The sequence below is a fragment of the Myotis yumanensis genome, unplaced genomic scaffold, assembly GCF_028538775.1.
Source record: "Myotis yumanensis isolate MYYU_CA2020_CCGP unplaced genomic scaffold, mMyoYum1.0.hap1 SCAF_10, whole genome shotgun sequence".
Taxonomy (NCBI): Eukaryota; Metazoa; Chordata; class Mammalia; order Chiroptera; family Vespertilionidae; genus Myotis; species Myotis yumanensis.
The window spans coordinates 40,353,656-40,377,578 of record NW_027223761.1 but is presented as its reverse complement, the minus strand read 5'-3'; the positions used below and the strand labels follow the sequence as shown (position 1 = coordinate 40,377,578).

Here is a 23,923-nt window from a genome sequence, read left to right as displayed (position 1 = left end):
TTTCCTTAACTTACGGCGAGAGAGAAAATCATCATCCTGTTTCATTTCTATTATGTTAAGACTATAAAGATTATATGTTAAATGGTATTAGAAAACATTGCCCCAAAATGACACTTCATGTAGTTTGATCGCGTCATCCTGTCCTTATTGAATCCAGGTTCTGAAAGCCAGCATCACGGTGCTACCATCTGTGATAGCCCCCCTGGCTGACCACCTGAGGTAACTTCAGATTTGTTCCCTCTCACAGGACGTCCAGGACACAAGTTGGCCAGGGTCACTTGGCTTAGCTGGTAGGGACAGGACAGGGGAGAGCTGCCAGGATCACTGCCTCAGGTGGGCCTTCAGGGAGGGTCCTCCCTGTGGTAAAGGAGGTATTTCATTCCCTCCTCATGATACCTCATCCCTAAGGGAACAAGATGAGGGTGATGTGTGTGACAGTCACAGCTCAGGTCAGCCTAGTTCTCCAGAGGATGAATTACTGTGAGAGCCATGAGAACAGCTTCAGGGAGCAGAACTGAGATAGGATTAAGAATGTAGTCACTGGCCCCTCTGAGCTAAGGCACAAAGGGCTGGTATTTCCCTGAGGTCCTTGTGAAAGCAGCTCATTGGTCCATAGATTTTTTCCCTTTCCTGCCCCTCCCCTGAGAATTTAACTTTCATTTTCACTGTGCTCCTCCTGCAGCTGGTTTGGAGAGTGAATTATCAACGCGTTTGCCCCTCACGCTGAAACTCCACAAGTGAGTAGGCCTTTTTCCCTGGAAAAATGGGGGTGAGTTTTGCTCTGGTCTCTGTGCCTTGTCTGGGGCGGGGACTGGGGGGAGGGGAGTTGCTAGTCTTCCAACAACCATGTCTTTCATTATTGCAGACCTCTGGGCTCGAAAAACGAATCCCCTCCCAACCCCACACCAGAGCCTGGGGCCAAATAGCTGGGGCGGGGCCTTGGTGTCTGTCAGAGGCCAATCCAGTAGCTTCCTGAAGGTGGGGCAAGGGTGATGCCCCTGGGAGGGGGTTGGAGCCTAGCTTTCCGCAGTCAGCTCTGTGGGCGGGGCTGCAGCAGAGCAATGGGGCGGGCACACCGAGGAGCACTGACTGGTTAGAGAGACTTGCAGCCTGATCTCATAAGGAAGTGGGTGGAGCACCAATGTCGCCTCCATTCCCCAGATCTCAGCCTCAGGTGAGAGTCCAACAGGCTTCCACTCCTCCTGCAGGAGAAGGATTTCCTTTGCACTTGGTCTAGGCACCTCTCAAACCTACTTTTGTGCGGGTCATGGAGCAAGTCCTATAAGACTTTTAAGTCCCGTGCACCTGCCCTTTCAAAGAGGAATTTCCTGTACCCTACACCCCTAGGGTTCTTCTGGGCACAAGCCTTATTCCTTTTGAAGGCAGACACTCTGTGGGTTCAGGTTTCTGGTGCAGGTGCCCAGAGAGCCTCATGTGGGGCACAAAGCCCTAAGTCCTCAAGGATGGGCTTCACATATGTGATATCCTTCCAGCACAGACACCACTCCTGTTCCCATATCTATCTGCCTGCCTGCTGTGCAGCCCTGGTCACTGCTTAGGTAGTGCTGGGTCAGACTCCATGTGTGAGAATTCAAGCTCCTCTGCACTTTCCTCTTCTGTGTCCTGTGGCAGCAGCTGCTTTGACCTTAGCTCCTTGTAGCCCCACCATAAAAATAAATTCTGCAGCCCCAAGCAGAATGCATGCTCTGCTCCTCCCTCCTCTCCTGGCTCCTGGTAGGTCTCAGGATTGGTTGGCTCATGGATGAGATGCAAAATAATTGGAGGTTCCTACCTCAAGTTTGGATCATAAATGCTGGAATCATAAACCAGGGATAGATATTAAGTGATATCTACCCTGAAACAATGTCTATCCCTGATCCTGCATGCATGTGACCTCTGGACTGTTTTCAGTATCTGGACCACCAGCTGGAATACACGTCTGTAAACCTTCAGCCTCATTCCTCATCAGGTTCCCTTCATGTATGATGACCGTGGCACTAGGAGACAGTGTTAGTGGATCTAAATTCCTCTCTATGCAGCCTTTATAATTTTTCCCTTCAGAGAGCAGAGCAAAGGGAAAATTTATTAACTGATGCTTCAGATCTTTCTTTTACCATCAAACTTTGGCAACCATCAAGACGTGAATATCTACTGAGACCTTTTCTTTCATTTTTGCTTCCTAGTCCCATTTACCTGAAGTTCCTGAGAGAGCTCCTGATCCCCGACTGTAGCCACGGGCCTTACCGAGTCCAGGTGGGAGAATGAGCATCACTGTGTTTCCACTCCGTGATACCCTCTGGTAACTTAAGGAACATTCAAACCTATGAGGAAGTTTTGTGTGTTTATTTAAGCCAATCTGTCCACAATGGCTGGAAGCAGATTCTCAATGGATTGACATAATGCTCCAGAGAATGGCAGTTTTGCACCTTGTATTATACATTAGAATCAAAAGAGAAGATATAAGTGTGTTACATGAAATCCATTGGTGATAGATTGGGGAGGCTGAGGCAGAAGAAAGCAAAGAGAGGAGGGTATGGAACCTCTGGGATTGGATAAAAAGTAAAATGATAGACACATTCTTCTTTTACTTAGGTGGGTGTAGGATAATTAATAGTCAACAATTAGCTCAATAACAATGAGGGTATTTATGGTCTCCATACAGTGGTGCATGTGCTTTGAGGGGTCCAGAAAAAAAAAAAGGAAAATTAACTGGACATTCTAACTATATGTTGCAGAGGTCCTCAAACTACGGCCCACGGGCCACATGCGGCCCGCCGAAATCATTTCTCCGGCCCGCCGGGTGTTTTTCCCTCGCTGCCTGTCCTTCTTAGCAGCCGACTCGTCCCGGGCCCGCAGTGCACATGTGTGGAATGTCTGAGAGACAGTGAACTGGCCCCCTGTTTAAAAAGTTTGAGGACCTTTGATATGTTATCATAGATGCAAAAGGACACTAGAAGGCTCAGTTAAAGTTAATATTGACTTTATCACAGAAAATACCAGCCTAGGACATGACTACCCACCTAAACTGCTCTTTTAGTTTAAAAACTTTTAATTTCAGACCATTCTTTGTGGTTACTTTAGGTCTCTGAATTTGCAAGATTACCACACTGAGCTCGTCAGGTTAGCATGTGGTCCTTTTTGTCCACACCTCTTTGAATGACCATCAGCATCATCTCCAATTTGGATGGTCATTACCATGTTGTGACCTGTGAGATATAAGCTGTCAGGGTCACTTTGCTGAGCTGGAGATATAGGACAGGAGGCAGGGCATGCTGACATTGGCTGCCTTAGGGAAGCTATTAGTGGCGTTCTTCACAGTGCTATGGAAGGTACTTTATTTCTGTTATTTCACCCTTTTAAGAAAACAGACTTAGGAGATGTGTGTGAAACCACGAAAGTTTATGTAAGCCTAGAGCTAGAGTACAAATTACCTTGTGAAAGCCCGGAGGCATAGCATCCAAGGGCTATAAAGATACACAGGTGGCTTATAAAAGTCACGATCCCCTTATGAAAAATGAAATCTAAGCATATTAACTGGCATTTGAGGTCTATATGAAATCCTCCTAAATCCAAATGCACTTTCCACATCAGGCTAATTTTGCTATCAACAATTCTGCCTAGTAAGGAAGCTGATCTTCCACTTTATTATGGCCTCATGAGTTTTCCAGAGAAGAAAAACAAAAAAACTTATTAGAAGTCTTATCCAATATTACCGTTATAGGAAGAAAGAACCCAGGCCTGATGTTAACCTTTTGTTCTCTATAATCTAATCTAACTTCCAATCCTTTCCTCTTACCTCATCCTATATCTCACTCATCACCTGCTCTCCATGTCCTTCATCTTCTTGTCCTGAAAGCTATCATCATCTCTCCCCTGGGCAACTGTAAGCGCATCCTACTCATCTTCCCAATTCCCCACTGGATCCATCGATTACTCCACAGCCCAACACTGGTGATTACTTTTGCTCTTGGCAAAGTGTTCCTAAACGTTACCTAATTCACTAAGTGCCATAGGTCACTGCAGGCTCATGTGATGCCAAAGGCCTAGCAGTTTTCTCACACGAGCCACACTGGCATTTTCCATCTCAGACAATGTGGTGCATCTTCAATGAACAGGTCATTTCCTTTACCTAATAAATTGTTTTTTCTCTCCCATATGCCTTATTTTCTTCATCTTCCTCAGGTTTCAGTTCAACCCTTAGGTATTTAAGTTTGAATTTTTGGACAACCCTTTAGATGTCCCAATAATTTGATTTCCCAACAACATGCACATCTCTCTAGTAGTGTTTTTCACATCAGCTTGTATATATATATATATATATATATATATATATATATATATATATATGAATGACTTAATTTACTGTTACTTTCCCGGTCGATGTCAGGGTCACAGAGGTTTAAACTGTCTGTTTAAACTCATTTCGGTGTTTGTGGGTATTAGTTTAGTTGTTAGCATGTAATTCATAGTGATGAAAAATTAGTTGAATGATCTTGCCTAATATTTTGAGATTTCTTTTGCAAGACTGATATTTACTTCATCCATGTTTCTATTTTTTCAGATATGTGACTTGGGTGATCCTATGAGTATCTTTATGCTATCTCCCTCCCCATCATCAATATGCATACACACCATTAGGCTCCTGTCAATGTCCTTGGCATATTTCCAGGCAAATGTGAAATTTTAGTATTTATCCAACAAAACTCCCCAGAACCTCCTAAGTTACCTATTTCATCTTTGATGAACCATGTAAGGTAGGAAGGGGGACCCTGAATACATTAGGATCATTGCAACTCTGTATTGAAAATAAATGGCCTTTGTAAGTCACTTACTAACTTTATGTACACATCTGACAAAGGGTTTGCTCTTGCCATTTACACAAACACATTGTCACATATTATCTATTTATATAAAAACCCTGGGTGTAACATCACGACCGAGGCTCAACCAACCGGGAGGAAGTCAGTCCTGCAGGGGTTGTGTTGGAAACGGCTGCACCCTCCCCAAGCTGTTTCCTGTGAGGGCGGCGAGGTTTCAGGCAGGAACTTGCCCTCGGAGCATGGACACACTGAGTCCTGGGTCCTCTTAGCCAGAGCTTTGCCCTCCCCAAGTTGTTTCCCAGGAGGATGAAGTTTGAGGCAGGAACCGGCCCTCAGAGTGTGGAGGCATATCTTCATAAAGTTTTAATATATTATATTAGAGGTCGTGGTAGTAAAGTTTTACCCACAGCGTCTACAGGAATTGCTGCAAATTTACTTCTCAGTGGAAGCACCTTTCATTCACAATATAAATTACCCATTCCACTAAATGAAACTTAAATTTCTAGACTCAATATAAACATTGAAGTTGCTAAAACTATTAAAAAAGCCCAACCTCCCATTATTGATGAATGCACCATGGCATCCAGTCATGCTATAAACGCCATAGACAGATTACTAAGAGAAATTTGTATGTTGTATTTGGTGGGAAAGTTCTTCTTGGAGGGGATTTTCGACAATATCTCAGTATTGTGCCGCATGCTATGGGATCGGCCATAATACAAACGAATTTAAAGTACTGCAGTGTTTGGGGATGTTTCAGAAAGTTGTCTCTTACAACAAATATGACATCAGAGGATTCTGCTTATAGTGGATGGTTAGTAAAACTTGGAGATGGCAAACTTGACAGCAGTTTTCATTTAGGAATGGATATTATTGACATCTCCTGTGAAATGATTTGTAATGTACATATTATTGAAGCTACTATTTCCAAACCTACTATTTGGAAATACTATATCTATAGATAATATTAATAATATATCTAAACGTGCAATATTTTGTCCAAAAAATGAGCATGTTCAAAAATTAAATGAAGAAATTTTGGATATACTCAATGGAGATTTTCACACATATTTGAGTGATGATTCCATTGATTCCACAGATGATGCTGAAAAGGATAATTTTCCCATCAAATTTCTTAATAGTATTACTCCTTCGGGAATGCCGTGTCATAAATTAAAATTGAAAGTGAGTGCAATCATAATGCTATTGAGAAATCTCAATAGTAAATGGGGTCTTTGTAATGGTACCAGATTTATTATCAAAAGATTACTACCTAACATTATCAAAGCTGAAGTATTAACAGGATCTGCAGAGGGAGAGGTTGTTCTGATTCCAAGAATTAATTTGTCCCCATCTGACACTGGCCTCCCATTTTAATTGATTCAACGACTGTGTCCCGTGATACCAGCATTTGTGATGGCTATTAATAAATCACAAGGAAAAACTCTAGACACAGTAGGCATATTCCTACCTGAATCCGTTTTTGCACATGGTCAGCTATATGTTGCTTTCTCTAGAGTTGGAAGAGCATGTGGTGTTAAAGTTCTAAATACTTCAGCATAAGGGAAATTAGTCAAGCACTCTGAAAGTGTTTTCACTCTTAATGTGGTGTACAGGGAGATATTAGAATAAGTTTAATCACTTTATCAGTCATTGTTTGCATCACTGTTGTTTTTATATCATGTTTTTGTTGTTTTCATATCATGTTTTTGTTGTTTACATATCATGTTTTTGTTGTTTTCATAACGTTTTTGTAGTTTTTATATAATGCCTCTATTGTTGTTATATCCTTTTGTTACTGTTTATTTATTAATAAATTTATATATTATTTTCATATACATTTTACTAATTTCCTTTCATCTCTCACACTTCTATTATAGAGAAAGGGAAAATAGCAATATAAAAATATTTCCACTAATTAATTCCCTTTTAATGTGCAGGAATTTCATGCACTGGGCTACTAGTGTATATATATTAAAGCCTAATGTGCAAAGTGTCCCCTCAGGAGTTAAACTGGGACACCAGGAGTTCGATTGTTCGCTATGACGTGCGCTGACCACCAGGGGGCCGCATGGAACAAAGGAAGGCCCTGCCTGGCAGCCAGCAGCAGGAAGGCTCCGATTGGCCCTGATTGCCAGCCTGGCCTAGAGACCCTACCCATGCACAAATTTCATGAACTTGGCCTCTAGTGTCATAATAATGAGAGAAATTTTTTCAAACATACAGCAAATGATGTCAGTAGTTACACTATAAATAAGCAAGTCAGAGCAGGTCTTTCTGATTTAGGAACATGGAAGAAGATTGTTAGCTGAAGGATGATAGTGAGTCCTACTGATACCAGGGCAGCATTGTCTGATGAGAGAAGAGCAGGTATAAAAGCCGAGACCCAAATGTTGTTTGAGGATGTGTTTGTCATAGGAAAGATTAAGCAGGAGAGATGCTGGGTCACACAAACATATTTTCTTTGTAAAAAGGCCTCAGGTCGTCCTTTGGTTTAGTAAAGGTAAAGGGCAATAGCAACCATTGCACTGATAAAAATGAAATTTGTTATGTCAGAGTAAATAAAAGTATTTAAAATTCTTATGTGCCTGGCTGGAATTTCTCAGTGGTTACAATGTTGGCTGGTGCATGGAAAGGTCAAGGACACTTACATGGTTGCAGGTTTGATCACCACCCAGATATGGGTACCTGTATCAGACAAACAATTGTTGTGTCTCTCTCACATTCATCTCTCTCTCTCTCTCTTTCTCTCTCATCCCCTCCCTCACTTCTACTCTGTCTAAAAATCAGAGACGGAGTTGCACGCCAGCTTCCCAGAGGGTGCACAGGGCCAGGAGTGCAGGGGCACGCCTGGGGGAAAAGGGGGTGCACACACAAAAAATATAAAAATCAATGGCAAAAATATTCTCGAGTGAGGATTAACAAAAAAAATAAAATAAGTTATCTATAATAATAAAAGCGTAATATGGAGGTAGTTACGTCCTTCTGGACATCTTTTCAGATGAAGCTGCAGCAGCAGGGACTGAGGCAGAGGCGGTTAGGGGCGATAAGCCAGGCAGGCAAGCAGTTAGGGTTACTCAGACAGGCAGGTAGAGTGGTTAGGGGTGATCAGGCAGGCAGGTGAGCAGTTAGAGGCATCAGTCAGGCAGGCAGGGTGGTTAGGGGTGGTCAGGCGGGCAGGTGAATGTCTAGGGGCAATGAGCCAGGCAGGCAGAGAGGTTAGGGGTGATCAGGCAGGCAAGCCCGAGCAGTTAGGAGCTAGCAGTCCCAGATTGTGAGAGGGGTCCCACATTGCGAAAGGGTGAAGGCCAGGTTGGGGAACCGCCTCCCCCCACCCCACCCTCCGGGTACGAATTTTGTCCACCGGACCTCTAATATTGTTATAAATAGCCTTTTTTACCAGGTATCCATGCTCCTTGCCTTGTGTCTCTACCTTTCTTTTTTATCCTTTTATATCTGTTCTTGCCCATCCTTCATTTCTACACAATTAGCAACATTTATTCCTACCATTCTTACTCTACCCCTTTTAATCTTTCCAATAAGGCAGAGGTCAGTGAGCAACAGAAGCCTCAGATCAGAACAGATAGGAGCAGGGGAGCAGCTACGATGGCTTCAGGAATCCTGATGAACATAAAGGAGGAGGTAACATGCCCCATCTGCCTGGAGCTGCTAACAGAACCCATGAGCCTGGACTGTGGGCACACATTTTGCCAAGCCTGCATCACTGCAAACAACAGGGAGTCCATGATCTGCCAAGGAGAGAGCAGCTGCCCTGTGTGCAGGATCAGTTACCAGCCTGAGAACATGCGTCCCAATCGACATGTAGCCAACATTGTGGAGGCGCTTAGGGAGGTCAAGTTGAGCCCACAGGAGGAGCAAAAGAGAGATCTCTGTGTGCGCCATGGAGAGAAACTCCTGCTCTTCTGCCAGGAGCATGGGAAGATCATTTGCTGGCTTTGCGAGCGGTCCCAAGAGCACCGTGGTCACCACACCTTCCTCATGGAGGAGATTGCCCAGGAGTACAAGGTAAGAGACCAGGGTGGAAGAAAGACAGGGCAGAAAATAGCACTTGATGGGAAACCTCAACTTTTGTATTTGACTGTAATTATCTTGCCACCACAATCCTGAGGCCTGTGATCACTTTTCTTCCTATGTTCACCTTCCAAGGCCTGAAGGACATTTCTATACATCCCACACAATTACAAATTGTGAGCAGACTGTAAAGGAGAGTAGGTATTTTCAGACCTTGTGCTAATAGGTAGAGGTTTAGTGCACAAGCAAAGCTGTCATCATCCCTTTAGACACGAGGGTTAACTGGGCAGCTGGGTGGATGGAAACCTAGGTTCTTTCCTTACTACAGGATCAAGTGTTTTCTTCTAGGCAAAGAGAACCAGTCTTCTCTTTACATGGTAATGGTGACTTCTATCATCTGAGTCTTAAAGAACACATAACCACTTCACGTTTCCATCAAATCACAGATTCTAATGCTCATTTTACAGTTTCTTTAGAGATAAACCTGATTTATTCCCATTGAACCTCTCTTCTGATGAGGAGAGAGCCCATAGCTTGACCCTGAAGTGATTCCTCTCCCATAGGAAAAGCTCCAGGCAGCTCTGGACAGGCTGAGGGCAGAGCAGCAGGAAGCTAAAAAATTGAATGATGACCTTGAAGAAGAGAGAACTTCCAAGAAGGTAGGAGGAGACTCTTTCTGGTAATTAACCAATAATCTGGGCAGGACTTTGGGATTTAGTCACAAGGATCACCTTCCTTCTTGTTTTCTGACAGTTGATATTTCCAGAGTCATTGATCAGCCATTCTCTATCCTTTCCCTGGTAGGCATAGGGCTGGAAATAAGCATGTCACAAAAATAATGCAGATATTTGTAGGTTAGTTATTACCTGGTTAGGATGGTAGTGAATTTTACATTCATTTATCTGTGTGTGTGTGTGTGTGTGTGTGTGTGTGTGTGTGTGCCTTTAACTCTTCCAGGGAAGACAATTGCCAATGGTTCATGGCTCTGTCCCAGGAGCTCAACTTAGGCTGAGGGTGGGGTGGGGTGAGGAGTAATGCATGGAGGCATGACAGTCCTGGGCAGCTCTGTGAGAGCTGAGCCACACCCAGTGTCCTATTTTGGTTCAGGATTGGCCTCAATAATGTAGACATGATGGCATTAATTTGGAATGTGATGAAGATGAAATAATGGGAAAAATCTGCATCCCCAAGAATTGCTCCTCTCCTTCCATCTCTCTTCCCTCTGAGAACATCTAAATCAAATATTTCTTTTCTGGTTCCCAGTCTGCCTGATAGCCTGAGCCCCTGTCTTTCTTTCTCATTCCTAAAGGATCAAATAGAAAATGAGCTGAAAAGTGTTCAAGATTGTTTTAAACAACTGAGAGGTATCCTGGCCAGGGAGGAGCAAAAGGAACTGCAAAGGCTGGAGAAGGAGGTGGCAGAGAATCTCGATGACCTGGCTCAGGCTGAGAGTGAGCTGGCCCAGCAAGGGCAGTTGTTGAGGGATCTCATCTCAGATCTGGAGCATCGGTTGCAGGGGTCAACAGTAGAGATGCTGCAGGTAAGACTTAGAAATAAGCCCCAGCATCTGAACTTAAGGAAAATTAAGACTAAGTTTTCTTCTCTGCTGTGTGCCTATGTTGTTTGTGGGGTTGACACTGAGGTTCCATTGGTCTTGCAATGACCCTTCCTTGCATCTGTTTCAGAGGTTATTGAAATTGTTGAATTCATGAACAAGGAAAAATCTGGTTCTTATTAATGTATCAATTAAAGTATGAAATTGACTGTGAAGAGAAGATTCCTTGTACTCTGTAGGCCCCTGTATCTGTGATCTAGCCTAGAACTTTATTCAGGTATCTCTCCATGATCCAAGAGTTGTTGTTTTTGGTTTTAGAATAAGTCGAAATTTTTCTGTTCCTTCTGGACTTTCTGAATAATCAATTGTGAAGGATTGGCATTATTTTTTAATTATTCAGTAGATTCACCAGTGAAACCATTTCACTCTGGGCCTTTATGTTAATGGAAAAATTTAAAATATTTTTTTTTACTTGTATTAGGTTTTCTCAGATTTTTTATGTTTTTTGAGTCAGTTCTTGGTAATGTACATCATTGTAGAAATTTGTCCATTTTAATTTGTCAGATTCATAAGCATGAAATTAGTCATTATTTCTTAGAATATTTTTCATTTCTACAATACTAACACTAATGGCTCCTTTTATTCCTGATTTTGTGATTATTTTGGTCAAGTTAGTTATCATTTGTCAAGGTCATTGACATTTTTTGGTTTGTTTGTTTGCTTTTTAATAAATATTTATTGATTTTAGAGAGAAAGGCAGAAAGAGAGAGAGATAGAAACATCAATGATAAGAGAGAATCATTGATCGGCTGCCTCCTGCATGCCCCCTACTGGAGATCGAGCCTGCAACTGGGGCATGTACCCTTAACTGGAATTGAAACCAGGACCCTTCAGTCTGCAGGGCAACACTCTGTCTAGTGAGCCATACAAGCCAGGGCTCATTGATATTTTTTAAGAATAAATTTGGAGAAACCAAGATGGCGGCATAGGTTAACGATGGAGCTTGCTGCCTCGAACAACCACTTCAAAAATACAACTAAAAGACGGAACGGTCATCATCCAGAACCACAGGAAGTCTGGCTGAGTGGAAGTTCTACAACTAGGAGGAAAGAGGAAAGCATAACGATAATCAGAGGAGGCGCAGTGCGGAAGTGAAATACTAAGATGCGGAGGTACTCGTGGTGCGGGCTGGTGGCTGAGGGCACGGTTGTCTGTTTCAATCCGGAGGGAGCCTCAGACTCTGAGCTCCAGATCCGGGCGAGTCTCTAGGGACCCAGACTCAAACAGGAGAAGCGGGACTGTCTGGCTTCGGTCGGAACTCGAAGGCAGATTTCTCTTCGAGGTTTGCAGTGGTTGCTGGGACTCTGAGAGGCACAGCCCCTGGGGACGGACCGAGAGCAGCCATAACTGCTCGCTCCACCCGCCCTGTAGATCCCCTAGGACCCGCCCTGCCCAAGCCCTGCACAGAGGCATTTGCTGGATAGCCTCAGGCAAAGGCTAGATTAGCACCTCCCTAGGGGACAGTAGTTCTCCCACTGCAGACACAGCTGATTCGCACAGCCAATTGGCCTGGAGGTCAAGTAGTAATTACCTACAACAATCAAGGCTTAACTACAAAAAGACTGTGTACAAAGACCACAAGGGGGTGCACCAAGAGTGTCTACCTCAGGTAATTGGGACACTTAACACAGAAAGCCACTCTATCGACACAGCGAAGCATAAAAAAAATGCCGAGACAAAGAAACAGGCCACAAAGGACAGAACCGGAGGAAAGCAGGCTGCTGGATATAGAATTCAAAACCACATTTTGAGGTCTCTCAAGAGGTTTCTAGAGTCTGGCGATAAACTGGATGAGATGTAAAAGAAATCTAATGAGACCCTCGATGGTGTGATAAAGGACCAACTAGAAACTAAGCATACACTGACTGAAATAAAGAATATTATACAGACTCCCAACAGCAGACCAGAGGAGCGCAAGAATCAAGTCAAAGATTTGAAATGCAAAGAAGCAAAAAACACCCAACCGGAAAAGCAAAATGAAAAAAGAATCCGAAAATACGAAGATAGTGTAAGGAGCCTCTGGGACAACTTCAAGCGTACCGACATCAGAATTATAGGGGTGCCAGAAGATGAGAGACAGCAAGATATTGAAAACCTATTTGAAGAAATAATGACAGAAAACTTCCCCTACCTGGTGAAAGAAATAGACTTCCAAGTCCAGGAAGCTCAGAAAACCCCAAACAAAAGGAATCCAAAGAGGACCATACCAAGACACATCATAATTAAAATGCCAAGAGCAAAAGACAAAGAGAGAATTTTAAAAGCAGCAAGCGAAAGAAACTCAGTTACCTACAAGGGAATACCCATACGACTGTCAGCTGATTTCTCAACAGAAACTTTGCAGGCCAGAAGGGAGTGGCAAGAAATATTCAAAGTGATGAATACCAAGAACCTACAACCAAGATTACTTTATCCAGCAAAGCTATCATTCAGAATTGAAGGTCAGATAAAGAGCTTCACAGATAAGGAAAAGCTAAAGGAGTTCATCACCACCAAACCAGTATTATATGAAATACTGAAAGGTATCCTTTAAGAAGAGGAAGAAGAAGAAAAAGGTAAAGATACAAATTATGAACAACAAATACGAATATATCAACAAGTGAATCTAAGAATCAAGTGAATAAATAATCTGATGAACAGAATAAACTGATGAATATCATAGAATCAGGGACATAGAAAGGGAATGGACTGACTATTCTTGGAGGGGAAAAGGGTGTGGGAGATGCGGGAAGAGACTGGACAAAAATTGTGCACCTATGGATGAGGACAGTGGGTGGGGAGTGAGGGCGAAGGGTGGGGTGGGAACTGGGAGGAGGAGAGTTATGGGGGGAAAAAAGAGGAACAAATGTAATAATCTGAACAATAAAGATTTAATTGAAAAAAAAGAATAAAATTGACTGAGTTATTATTTATTTATTTATTTATTTTTAACCTTTCTATATCACAGGTTTCTATTCTCACTTATTTTTTTTTCTTTTTTTTTTTTTTATTAAATTTTTATTGTTCAGATTGTTCCCCCCCCCCCCCCCAATAACTCCCCTCCTTCCAGTTCCCCGCCCCACCCTCCGCCCTCACTCCCCACCCACTGTCCTCATCCATAGGTGCACGATTTTTGTCCAGTCTCTTCCCGAATCTCCCATTCCCCTCCCCCCCCAAGAATAGTCAGTCTATTCCCTTTCTATGTCCCTGATTCATTATAATCACCAGTTCATTCTGTACATCAGATTATTTATTCACTTGATTCTTAGATTCACTTGTTGATAGATGCATGTTTGTTGTTCACAATTTGTATCTTTACCTTTTTCTTCTTCCTCTTCTTAAAGGATACCTTTCAGTATTTCGTATAATACTGGTTTAGTGGTGATGAACTCCTTTAGCTTTTCCTTGTCTGTGAAGCTCTTTATCTGACCTTCAATTCTGAATGATAGCTTTGCTGGATAAAGTAATCTTGGTTGTAGGTTCTTGGTATTCAGCACTTTGAATATTTCTTGCCATTCCCTTCTGGCCTGCAAAGTTTCTGTTGAGAAATCAGCTGACAGTCGTATGGGTATTCCCTTGTAGGTAATTGAGTCCCTTTCTCTTGCTGCTTTTAAGATTCTCTCTTTGTCTTTTGCTCTTGGCATTTTAATTATGATGTGTCTTGGTGTGGTCCTCTTTGCATTCGTTTTGTTTGGGGTTCTCTGCGCTTCTTGGACCTGTAAGTCCATTTCTTTCACCAGGTGGGGGAAGTTTTCTGCCATTATTTCTTCAAATAGGTTTTCAATATCTTGCTGTCTCTCATCTTCTGGCACCCCAATAATTCTGATATTATTCCGCTTGAAACTGTCCCAGAGGCTCCTTACACTATTTTCACACTTTCGGATTCTTTTTTCATTTTGCTTTTCCAGTTGGGTGTTTTTTGTCAAATCTTTGGTTTGATTCTTGTGCTCCTCTGGTCTGCTATTGGGTATAATATTCTTTATTTCAGTCCGTGTATGCTTACTTTCTAATTTCTCTATCGTAGCATCGAGGGTCTCATTAGTTTTCGTGAGGCTCTGCTCAAGTTTATAGCAAGCCCTCAAAATTGCGATTCTTAGCTCCATATCCTCCATTTCTGTCATGTTTTTTTGTCTCCGCATCTTTTATGCTTTCTTGGTGCACCCCCTTGTGGTCTTTGTGTGCAGTCTTGTTCTAGCCAAGCCTTAATTGTTGTAGTTAACACTAGAGGGATTTGACCACCAGGCCGACTGGCTGTAGGAATCAGCTGTGTGCAAAACTTCAGTCCTCTGGGGAGGCGCTAGTCCAGCCTTTGCCTGAGGCGATTGGCAAATGGCTCTGCGTAGGGCCTGGGCGGGGCGGGCTCAACAGGGCGAGGGGAGGGAGCAGCTATAGCTACTCTCAGTCTGTCTCCAGGGGCTCTGCCTCTCTGTCCCCACAACCGCTGCAAACCTCGGAGGGACCGTAGCCAGACAGTCCCGCTTCTCCCATTTGAGTCTGGGTCCCTAGAGACTCGCCCGGATCTGTAGCCCAGAGTCTGAGACTCACTCCTGATTGAAAACGACAACCATGCCCTCAGCCACCAGCCCGCTTTGCGCACGCACCGCCGCACCACCGTACCTTTAAATTTTCCACACTGCGCCTCCTCTAAGCCTCGTAATGCTGTTGTTTTTCCTTCTAGTTGAAGAGTCTCTCCTCAGCCAGCCTTCCTGTGGTTCTGGTTGATGTCCGTTCCGTCTTTTAGTTGTATTTTTGAAGTGGTTGTTCGAGGCAGCAAACTCCGGTGTTTACCTATGCCACCATCTTGGTTTCTCCCTCTATTCTCACTTATATAGTTTCCTTTCTTTGTGTGTAAGTAAGTGCACATTCATATATTAGAGTGCGTATGTGTTTGTGTGTGTACATTGTATTTAATTCATTGTTCTTTTTCCAGTTTCTTAAAGTGAGAATTTCTTGTTTTATTTTGTTGATCCTCACCCTAAGATATTTTTTCCACTTCCTAGAGAGAGTAAAAGGGAGTGAGGGAGGGGAGGAGGGAGGGAGGGAGAGAGAGAGAGAGAGAGAGAGAGAGAGAGAGAGAGAGAGAGAGAGAAAGAGAGACATCATGTGAGGGAGACAGATTCATTGGTTGCCTCCGGCACACACCCCAAAGGAGGCCAGGGATCAAACCTGCAACACAGGTACATGCCCTTCACCAGAAATTGAATGTGGGAGTCTTTGATCCTGGGGCCAACACTCTCCTCACTGAGCTACACCAGCCAAGGCTTAAAGTAGGAATTTTGACCACTGACTTCACTGACTTTTCTCGTATAATTTTTAATGTTATAAATGCATTGGTTTAGCTGTATTCCATACTTTGGGATTATTTACTTATTTGTTTTTATTGATTTCAGAGAGAAAGGGAGAGGGAGAGAGAGAGATAGAAACATCAATGATGAGAGGCAATCATTTATTGGCTGTCTCTAGCACGCCCCCTACTGGAGATGGATCCTGCAACCCTTGTGTGTGCCCTAACTGGGAACTGAACCTCATCCTCCTGGTTCATAGGTCAGCCCTCAAGCATTTAGCCCTCCACCTGCTGGTCCTTGTTATTATGAGTCAATTTAACATTTTTTCAGATTTTCTTTGTTATTTTTATCTGAACCCTTGAAATATTTGAAATGGTGCTGTTTAATGTATAAACATGTGGTGATTGTTTCACTTTTCTTTCTGTTGTGTATCTTAAATTTAATTCCTTTCTAATCAGAAAGCATATATTTTATTATTTCAATCTTTTAGATGTATTGACATTGGCTTTATTGACTAAAATATTATTTGAAAAGAATGTGAAGTGTATATTGATTGGATGAAAGGGTCTTTAGTTGTCAGGTGGAGCTGGTTTACAATGTTGGTCATGTCTTCTACATCATAATGATTTTCTTATTTACATTTTTGCTTTTTATTTTCTCCTTTTCTTAAGTCTCTTTAACCTTCCTTATAATACTGATTTGGTGGTGATTATCTCCTTGAGCTTTTTCTTATCTAGGAGCTCTTTATGTCGCCTTCAATTCTAAATAATAGCCTTGCTGGGTAGAATAATATAGGTTGTCGGTCTTTGCTTCCCATCACTTTGAATATATCATGCCACTTCCTTCTGGCCTGCAAAGTTTCAGTTGAGCAATTAGTTGGGATTCTTAGGGAGCCCCCTTATAGATAACTAACTGCTTTTCCCATGCCACTTTTGAGATTCTTTTTCTTGGTATTTTTCATTTCTCACAGGGTGTTTTTTATGCTTTGTATCTCCTATTTATGTTTCCTGTCTGTTTGTTGAAGTTCTTAGTCAGGTAATCTATTCTTTCCCTAATTACATTGAGCATCCTTATAACCAGTGTTTAGAATTCTGCATTTGGTAGATTGCTTGCCTCCATTTTGTTTAGTTATTTTTCGGAAATTTTGTCCTGATCTTTCATCTGGGACATGTTTCTTTGTCTCCCCATTCGGCTGCCTTCCTATGTTTATCTCTATGTGTTTGGTATATCTGCCACATCTCCCAACCTTGGCAGAGTGGCCTTATGTAGCAGGCTTCCCTTGGGGCCCAGTGGTGCAGTTTCTGTGTTCATCTGAACCAGGCTCTCTAGGGGTGTCTAATGTTTGGGTTGTGGGTATTTTCTTGTAGTTGAGCCTTGATTGCCGTTGGCACATCAGTGTGTGGGACTGCCCCTCAAGCTGAGTTGGGGTCCCATTTCATAATCTACACCTGTGCGTGTGGTACCAGCCAGTTTCATTTTGCCCCTTCTAACAGCCTTGTGGTGATTTTTTAAAAAAAAAATATGTGTTTATTGATTTTAGAAAGAAAGAAAGGGAGAGGGAGAAACCTGTGATGATAAATATGATTAGATGACTGAACTTAGTTAAGAATATGGAATGAGCTGTCTTGTTAGTGCCTAAAATGCAGTAAATATTATAGTGTTTAGAATATTGACCAAGTGGATATTGGTAACATGGACAAAGGTGTATAAAAGAGGAGGAAATTTCTTTGTTGAAAAGTAAGTTACATAGCAAATATCCTAAGTTACTGGTTTCTGTGGCTTCTTTACTAAGCATTATAATAACCTGCATTTAAAAGACAAAACTGAGTAATATTAAAGACTTGGAAATAAATTATAAATATACTAGAGGCCCGGTGCACAAAAATTTGTGTACTTGGGGGGGATGGGGGGGTCCCCCAGCCCGGCCTGTGCCCTCTCTCAGTCTGGGACCCCTCGGGAGATAACGACCTGCTGGCTTAGCCCTGCTCCCGGGTGGCAGAGGGCACACCCAATCCCTAGGTGCAGCCCCTGGTCAGGCTCAGAACAGGGCAATTGGGGAGTTGGGGCGCCGCCCCCTGTCATGCACAGAGCAGGGCGGATCGGGAGGTTGGGATGCCACCCTCAGTCACACTCAGGGTAGGGCCGATTGGGGGGTCGGGGCACCGCCCCCTGAGACATTCAAGGCAGGGTCGATGGGGAGGTTGCGGAGCCACCCCCTGTCATGCACAGAGCAGGGCCCATGGGGGTTGGGGCGCTGCCCCCTGTCACTCACAGAGCAGGGCTGATCAGGGGGTTGGGATGCCTTCCCCTGTCACGAAGAGAGCAGGGCAGATAGGGAGGTTGTGGCCCTGCCCCCTGTCACACACAGAGCCGCAGGGCGATCAGGGGGTTTGGGTGCTGCACCCTGTCATGCTGATCCCAGTGCCGGGAGGCCTCGTGGCTCCGCTGATCCTGGTGCTGGGAGGCATATTACCCTTTTACTATATAGAATAGAGGCCTGGTGCACAGGTGGGGGCCGACTGGTTTGCCCTGAAGGGTGTCCTGGATCAGGGTGGGGGTCCCCACTGGGGTGCCTGGCCAGTCTGGCTGAGGGGCTGAGGGCCGTTTTCAGGCTGGCTTGTGACTGAAGCTCCCAACTGCTCCTTTCTTTCTTTTCTTTTTTTTTCTATTCTGGGCCAGCTTTAGCTCTGAGGCCTCGCTGCTGAAAGCAGGTTTCTGGCCTTTACCTTCTTTATTTGATACAATGTTGCGGTTCGGCTGGCTGAAAACAGGCTGACTGAAAGCCGGTTTCTGGGGTTTTGTTTAGCTTCTATATTTGCAACATAGTTGCTTAGAGTTGCAACTGAGAGGCGGGAAAGGCGGGGAATGTTGGAGTCCTCCTTCACTGGAGCAAGCAAGCCTCCCTGTTCGCTTCAGTGCATGGCTGCCTGCCGCCATCTTGGCTGACAGTTAATTTGCATAAGGATATGCTGATTAGCCAATGGGAAGGATAGCGTTAGTACGCTAATTACCATGTTTCTCTTTTATTAGTATAGATGTGTTTTGAATTTAAGGGTGTGGATAAGATCAATTATAGATAGTGGGTGAAAAATAAGAGACATTTGAGAAATGCCTCCATTAATACACTTGTTTGCTTGTACACTAAGCAGAAGCCATGTGAATTTTTGAGGAAACTATCACTACTCATCTTTGTTTCTACAAATTATGGCTAAATGCCTGACAAGAAATAGTACACCACTTTACATTTGTGTTGAATAAATGAACAAACCATGAAATATTGAAATCATCTCATGAGGAGTCTTATGGACATGGGAATATACCAGGGGCCTCATATTTTTCTCATAAATATGTCTCATCTCCAGGTACTGAAAGCTCAAGCTGTGTTGGCACAATGGTCAAGCTGTTTCTATATTTTAGGGACACATACAACTATTTGAATATTCCAAAATTATTAACCTGGGTCTTGTCTCTATTATTTTGCTCTCACATTAAGACCATATCTATTCCCACCAGATCAGGTGGGGAGTTGGGGAGTGGGAAGATGTGTTGAAGCTTTGTTAGTGAAAAGAGCTTATTACTTCATGACTTATAGTTTCTCTTTCCTCCCTAGGATGTGAAAGACACTATCGAAAGGTATGTGTGGAAGATCAGAGATGGTCTTTTTGTGCTGTAAAAAGTAGTTTAAAGCCATTAAAGTTAGAATAAAATATTGCTCAGGGCAGACAAATTTAGATGTAGTTTTATCTTAAATTTCTGTTCACACATGGTTTGTGTATTCCACATCTATTGAGAATGAACCAGCTTTTATTTAGGCAATTTACTTGGGAGGAGTTGCAGAGTATGGATTAGTAGCAATTAAACATCAGATGTTGTAGTATCAGGCCCATCTGACTTCATATATTCCATGCACTCTTCATGCCTGTATCTAACTCAGATTTCCATATTTCATAGGTAATGTATTCACTGTGGGAATGTCATGTCTTCTTTACCTAAGAGGCACCCAGAATTTGAGAAAACTTCTTTATATTTAAATGTCTTCTCTGGGAATATAAGATATGGTTCTCTTTATTTTCCAAAAGCCGACTTGAATATCAAGGAATATTTTGACCTTGGGGAAAACCATTGATCCATCTTGTACTATATTTTAAAGTTAGGATGGAAGGACATCATCTTTGTATCTAAATCTGAACACCTACTTGGCCGCACTAATCTCTTCCAAGTACATGAAATTCCGACCACTATTAGTATCATATTTACAATGTCTTCTTTTCCAAGGGTTACCCTTTTTCCCAGAAGACTGAAATCTCAGATGTAGTTCTGGAGGCCTCCCTACAGGGCAGTGGAACTTAAAGGTGTTCAGCCTCTCCAGGCAATATTCCCACACTTGACATATCTCAGACATAAACAGCCATGTTCACTTTCTTTTCATATTGCTGGGAGACTACATCCATGTCATGACATTTCCTTATAATAATTTATTTCACGGTACTAAATTTTACATTTTAAAGAAATTCACAATGGCACATAATTTCATATGATTTTTAGGAGTTAGAAAGGGAAAGGATACTTATCACTGTGAAAGGAATAAACTATTCTGAGAGGTCAGCGCCTTTCCAAGGGCAGACAGCAGTCAACTGGGAAAGTGGATTGAGCACATTTCTTCTGGTGCAAACGTCAGAAGTCTAGTCTGTCCTTTCTGAGGGGTCCATGAATGGGGGCTCAAGCACTCCTTGGGGTGAGTAGATAAAAATCAGTGGTTTTGGAGAGACAAAAATTCAGAGGTGTGTGGATCTATTTTGTCATCCCTAGAATTAAGACCTTCACTCTGAAGAAGCCAAAAACTCTCCCCATGAAGCAAAGGACAGTGTTTCAAGCTCCTGACCTGAGAGGGGTGCTGGAAGCCTTTACTGCTGAGGAATGCCAGAGCAATGGGTGGCTGTGAGATTTTTGTTATGGGGTTGAAGGTCAGGTTTTAGGTGTAGATAGAGGAGACAAAGGAAGACAGATATTATATGCTGATGACGTATTCAATGGGGCGTAGTCAGCTGTCTTGTTCACCTCTCATTCTTCCCTGTACTACTATACATAGACCCCAGTCTTTCTCTGATTTGGAGAGAAATTAGATGTTAATGTAGAATCTTTTGCCTATACTTAATGTTATGGATTTTTTCTAATTTCAGAACTGGCAGATGTGCGACGCTCCTGGGGTAAGGAGAAATCACAATATCATGAAGCCACCTTGTCCTCATCTTTTAGTATTTGGCATTTTCTATTAGGTCTCATGTATAAATCCATATTTTCCCTCCCACCACACACATACATATTATATTTCTGCAGTGTGTACTGCTTTTGAAGAACCAAACCAAATTCTCCCCATTCCCCACTCATTTTATTCTCAACACCTCTCTGACAATGTCACAAATACATCATATTCCTCACCAACCCTATAATTTTTCTACAGTGCACGTGACCCTGGATCCTCCCACGGATAAATCAAATATTGTCATTTCTGCGGATCGGAGACAAGTGAAGCCTGCTTTTTATTTGAGAACACTTTATTTGTATCAGAAAGGCTATTATGAGGATTATGGTGTCCTGGGGTCACCTCCTATCACATCAGGAAAACATTACTGGGAGGTGGATGTGTCAGATAAATATGCCTGGGTTTTGGGGGTATATGGTGACAAATGTCCTGACTCCAATATGATGGACTTTGAAAAACAAGGTGGAAAATATGTTATTGTAATACAGGGTAAAAAACATCTGCATGTTTTCTCTAAATATCAACCTAAATATGGCTATTGGGTTATAGGGCTACAGAACCATTCTGAATATAAGGCTTTTGTGGATTCTGCCTCCTCTGACTCCACGACCTTAACCCTGTTCCTGAGTGTTCCTCCCCGTCGTGTTGAAGTTTTCCTAGACTATGATGCTGGCACTGTCTCATTTTTTAATGTCAATAACCATAGGTCTCTCATCTATAAATTCTCTTCATGTTCCTTTTCTCAGAAAATGTTTCCGTATTTCAATCCTATGAAATGCACTGCTCCCATGACACTGTGTTCTCCAGGCTCTTAAACCTCTTACACCTTCACCCACTTCTCTGGTGTGCCTCTTGCCTTGGGTGCATCTAATGAGTTGAGCTTAACATTCTCACCATCTTTTCCATGCTCTTTTTTTTTTTTCAATTTGAACACCCTTCATTCATCAATAGGGTGTACAATTTGCCTCATGTCATATTTTCCCAAAAATCTTTTTTTAAAAAAATATATTTTATTGATTTTCTACAGAGAGGAAGGGAGAGAGATAGAGAGCTAGAAACATCGATGAGAGAGAAACATTGATCAGCTGCCTGCTGCACGTCCCACACCGGGGATGTGCCCGCAACCAAGGTACATGCCCTTGACCGGAATCGAACCCGGGACCCCTCAGTCCGCAGGCTGACGCTCCATCCACTCAGCCAAACCAGCCAGGGCCCAAAATCTTATTTGGATTCATAGACAATCCTAATCTTGAGTTTTATCATCTCAAGGAAAATGACTAATGCCTCATAAAATAAAAGACATGTATGGAGGTAACATCTCTACTAAATTCTACAATCCCATGTCCTCTGCCCTTGACTGAGAAGATGTAGGAAAGCTTTTCAACAACTTTTATTGAAGACTTGAATAGAAGTCATTCACTACAGAGTGAATCCTCAGAGACCTGTCTGTTTACCCATGATGTTTGTTATTCATCAAGGAGTGAAGAAGAAAATATTAAATGTGGGGTTTTAATTGATTTCTTAGAGAGAGAGGAAGGGAGAGGTAGAGAGAGATAGAAACATTAATGAGAGGGAAACATCAAAGGGCTGCATCCTGCATGTTGCCTACTGGGGATTGAACCTGCATCCAGGCAATGTGCTCTGACTGGGAATTGCTCCAGCGACCTCTTGGTGCATGGGTCGATGTTAAACCACTGAGCAACATCAGTCAGGCAATAACAAAATATCATAAACTAGTGGCCAGGTGCACGAGATTCTTGCACTGGGGAGGGGAGGGGTCCCTCAGCCCAGCCAGCACCCTCTCTCTGTCAGATCCCAGGGGGGACATCTGTCTGCTGGCTAAGCTGGCAGTCAGACATCCTGCTTGCAGTCGGGGGCTCTCTCAGTCCAGGACCCCTCACTCCTTCCCGCCCTCCTGCAGTGGAGGCAGGAGAGATTCCCACTGCCACTGTGCTCTCCAGCTGTGAGCCCTGCTTCTGGCTGAGCAGCACTCTCCGTGTGGGAGTGCACTGACCACCAGGGGGCAGCTCCTGCTTTGAGCTTCTGTCCCTTGGTGGTCAGTGTGCATCATAGCAACTGGGTGTTCTGCCATTCAGTTGAGTTGCACATTACCCTTTTATTATATAGGACTAGAGGCCCATTGCAGGAAGATTCCTGCAAGAATAGGGCTTTGCTCCCGCCTCTGCCACCTCGGCTCCCTCCCGCCTCCCGCTGCCTCCCACATCCTCCTGCCACCACCTCCAGCAGCCTACCACCACCTCCTGCTATTTCCTGCTGCTGCTGCCTGCCGCCCATCGCCCACCGCCACCCGCCACCCGCCACCCGCCACCACCGCCTCCGAAGTCTCATGTTTCAGATCCCAGATATCTCTATGCTCCTGTCTAGAGTACTCCAGCTCTGCCAGTGATAGACAAGACTGTGTGTATGAGTGTGTATGTGACTGAAAATTTTATTATAAGTCTGGTGTTACTGCATATTAGCCTCGATCAAGTAATCTGAATTATACATACTCAGTTTCACATTTCTAAAATAATATGAAATTTACCTGATGTATTATTGTGAAAATTAAACCATGGAATATTTTCAATAATTTCTTTCATGACTAGCACATAATTAGTCATCAAGTATACTGTTGACTCATTTTTATTTGCCTCTCACTGTGACTGAAATAAATGATTTTAAGAATATATATTAGTTTTCTTTCAACTTTACTATTCTTGCTTTGATTTAAGAAATAAAAATAACTTGATGAAAGAATTGTGAAACCTCATGAACAAAATAATCTGATGAACAAAATGGAACCAGAAACAAGGAACGTTCTGGCCAGTATCTGAGGGGCAGTTAGTGGGGGTGACTGGATAAAGATGGTAAGGGGGTGACAGGATAAAGAACAGATATGTGTACCCCATGGGCATGGACAATAGGCTTG

At 43.0% G+C, this 23,923-nt stretch overlaps 1 protein-coding gene across 3 annotated transcripts; it reads left to right on the top strand.

Moving 5' to 3' along the window:
• The first annotated feature begins 687 nt into the window (after positions 1-687).
• LOC139017266 (tripartite motif-containing protein 5-like) lies at positions 688-23,590 on the top strand. 3 transcript variants are annotated; one of them, XM_070425434.1, is made up of 8 exons: positions 2,195-2,253; positions 8,368-8,846; positions 9,416-9,511; positions 10,162-10,392; positions 19,342-19,364; positions 20,541-20,635; positions 20,906-20,938; positions 21,193-23,590. In XM_070425434.1, the coding sequence occupies exons 2-8, from the start codon at positions 8,427-8,429 to the stop codon at positions 21,807-21,809; spliced, it is 1,515 nt and encodes a 504-aa protein (XP_070281535.1). In that variant the 5' UTR covers positions 2,195-2,253; positions 8,368-8,426; the 3' UTR covers positions 21,810-23,590. The 3 variants fall into 3 exon arrangements, with proteins under 3 accessions (XP_070281534.1, XP_070281535.1, XP_070281533.1); XM_070425432.1 differs by lacking the exon at positions 20,541-20,635 and having other exon boundaries at positions 20,912-20,938; positions 21,193-21,317; XM_070425433.1 differs by lacking the exons at positions 19,342-19,364; positions 20,541-20,635; positions 20,906-20,938; positions 21,193-23,590 and adding an exon at positions 688-737 and having other exon boundaries at positions 2,184-2,253; positions 8,364-8,846; positions 10,162-10,573.
• Positions 23,591-23,923: the final 333 nt, after the last annotated feature.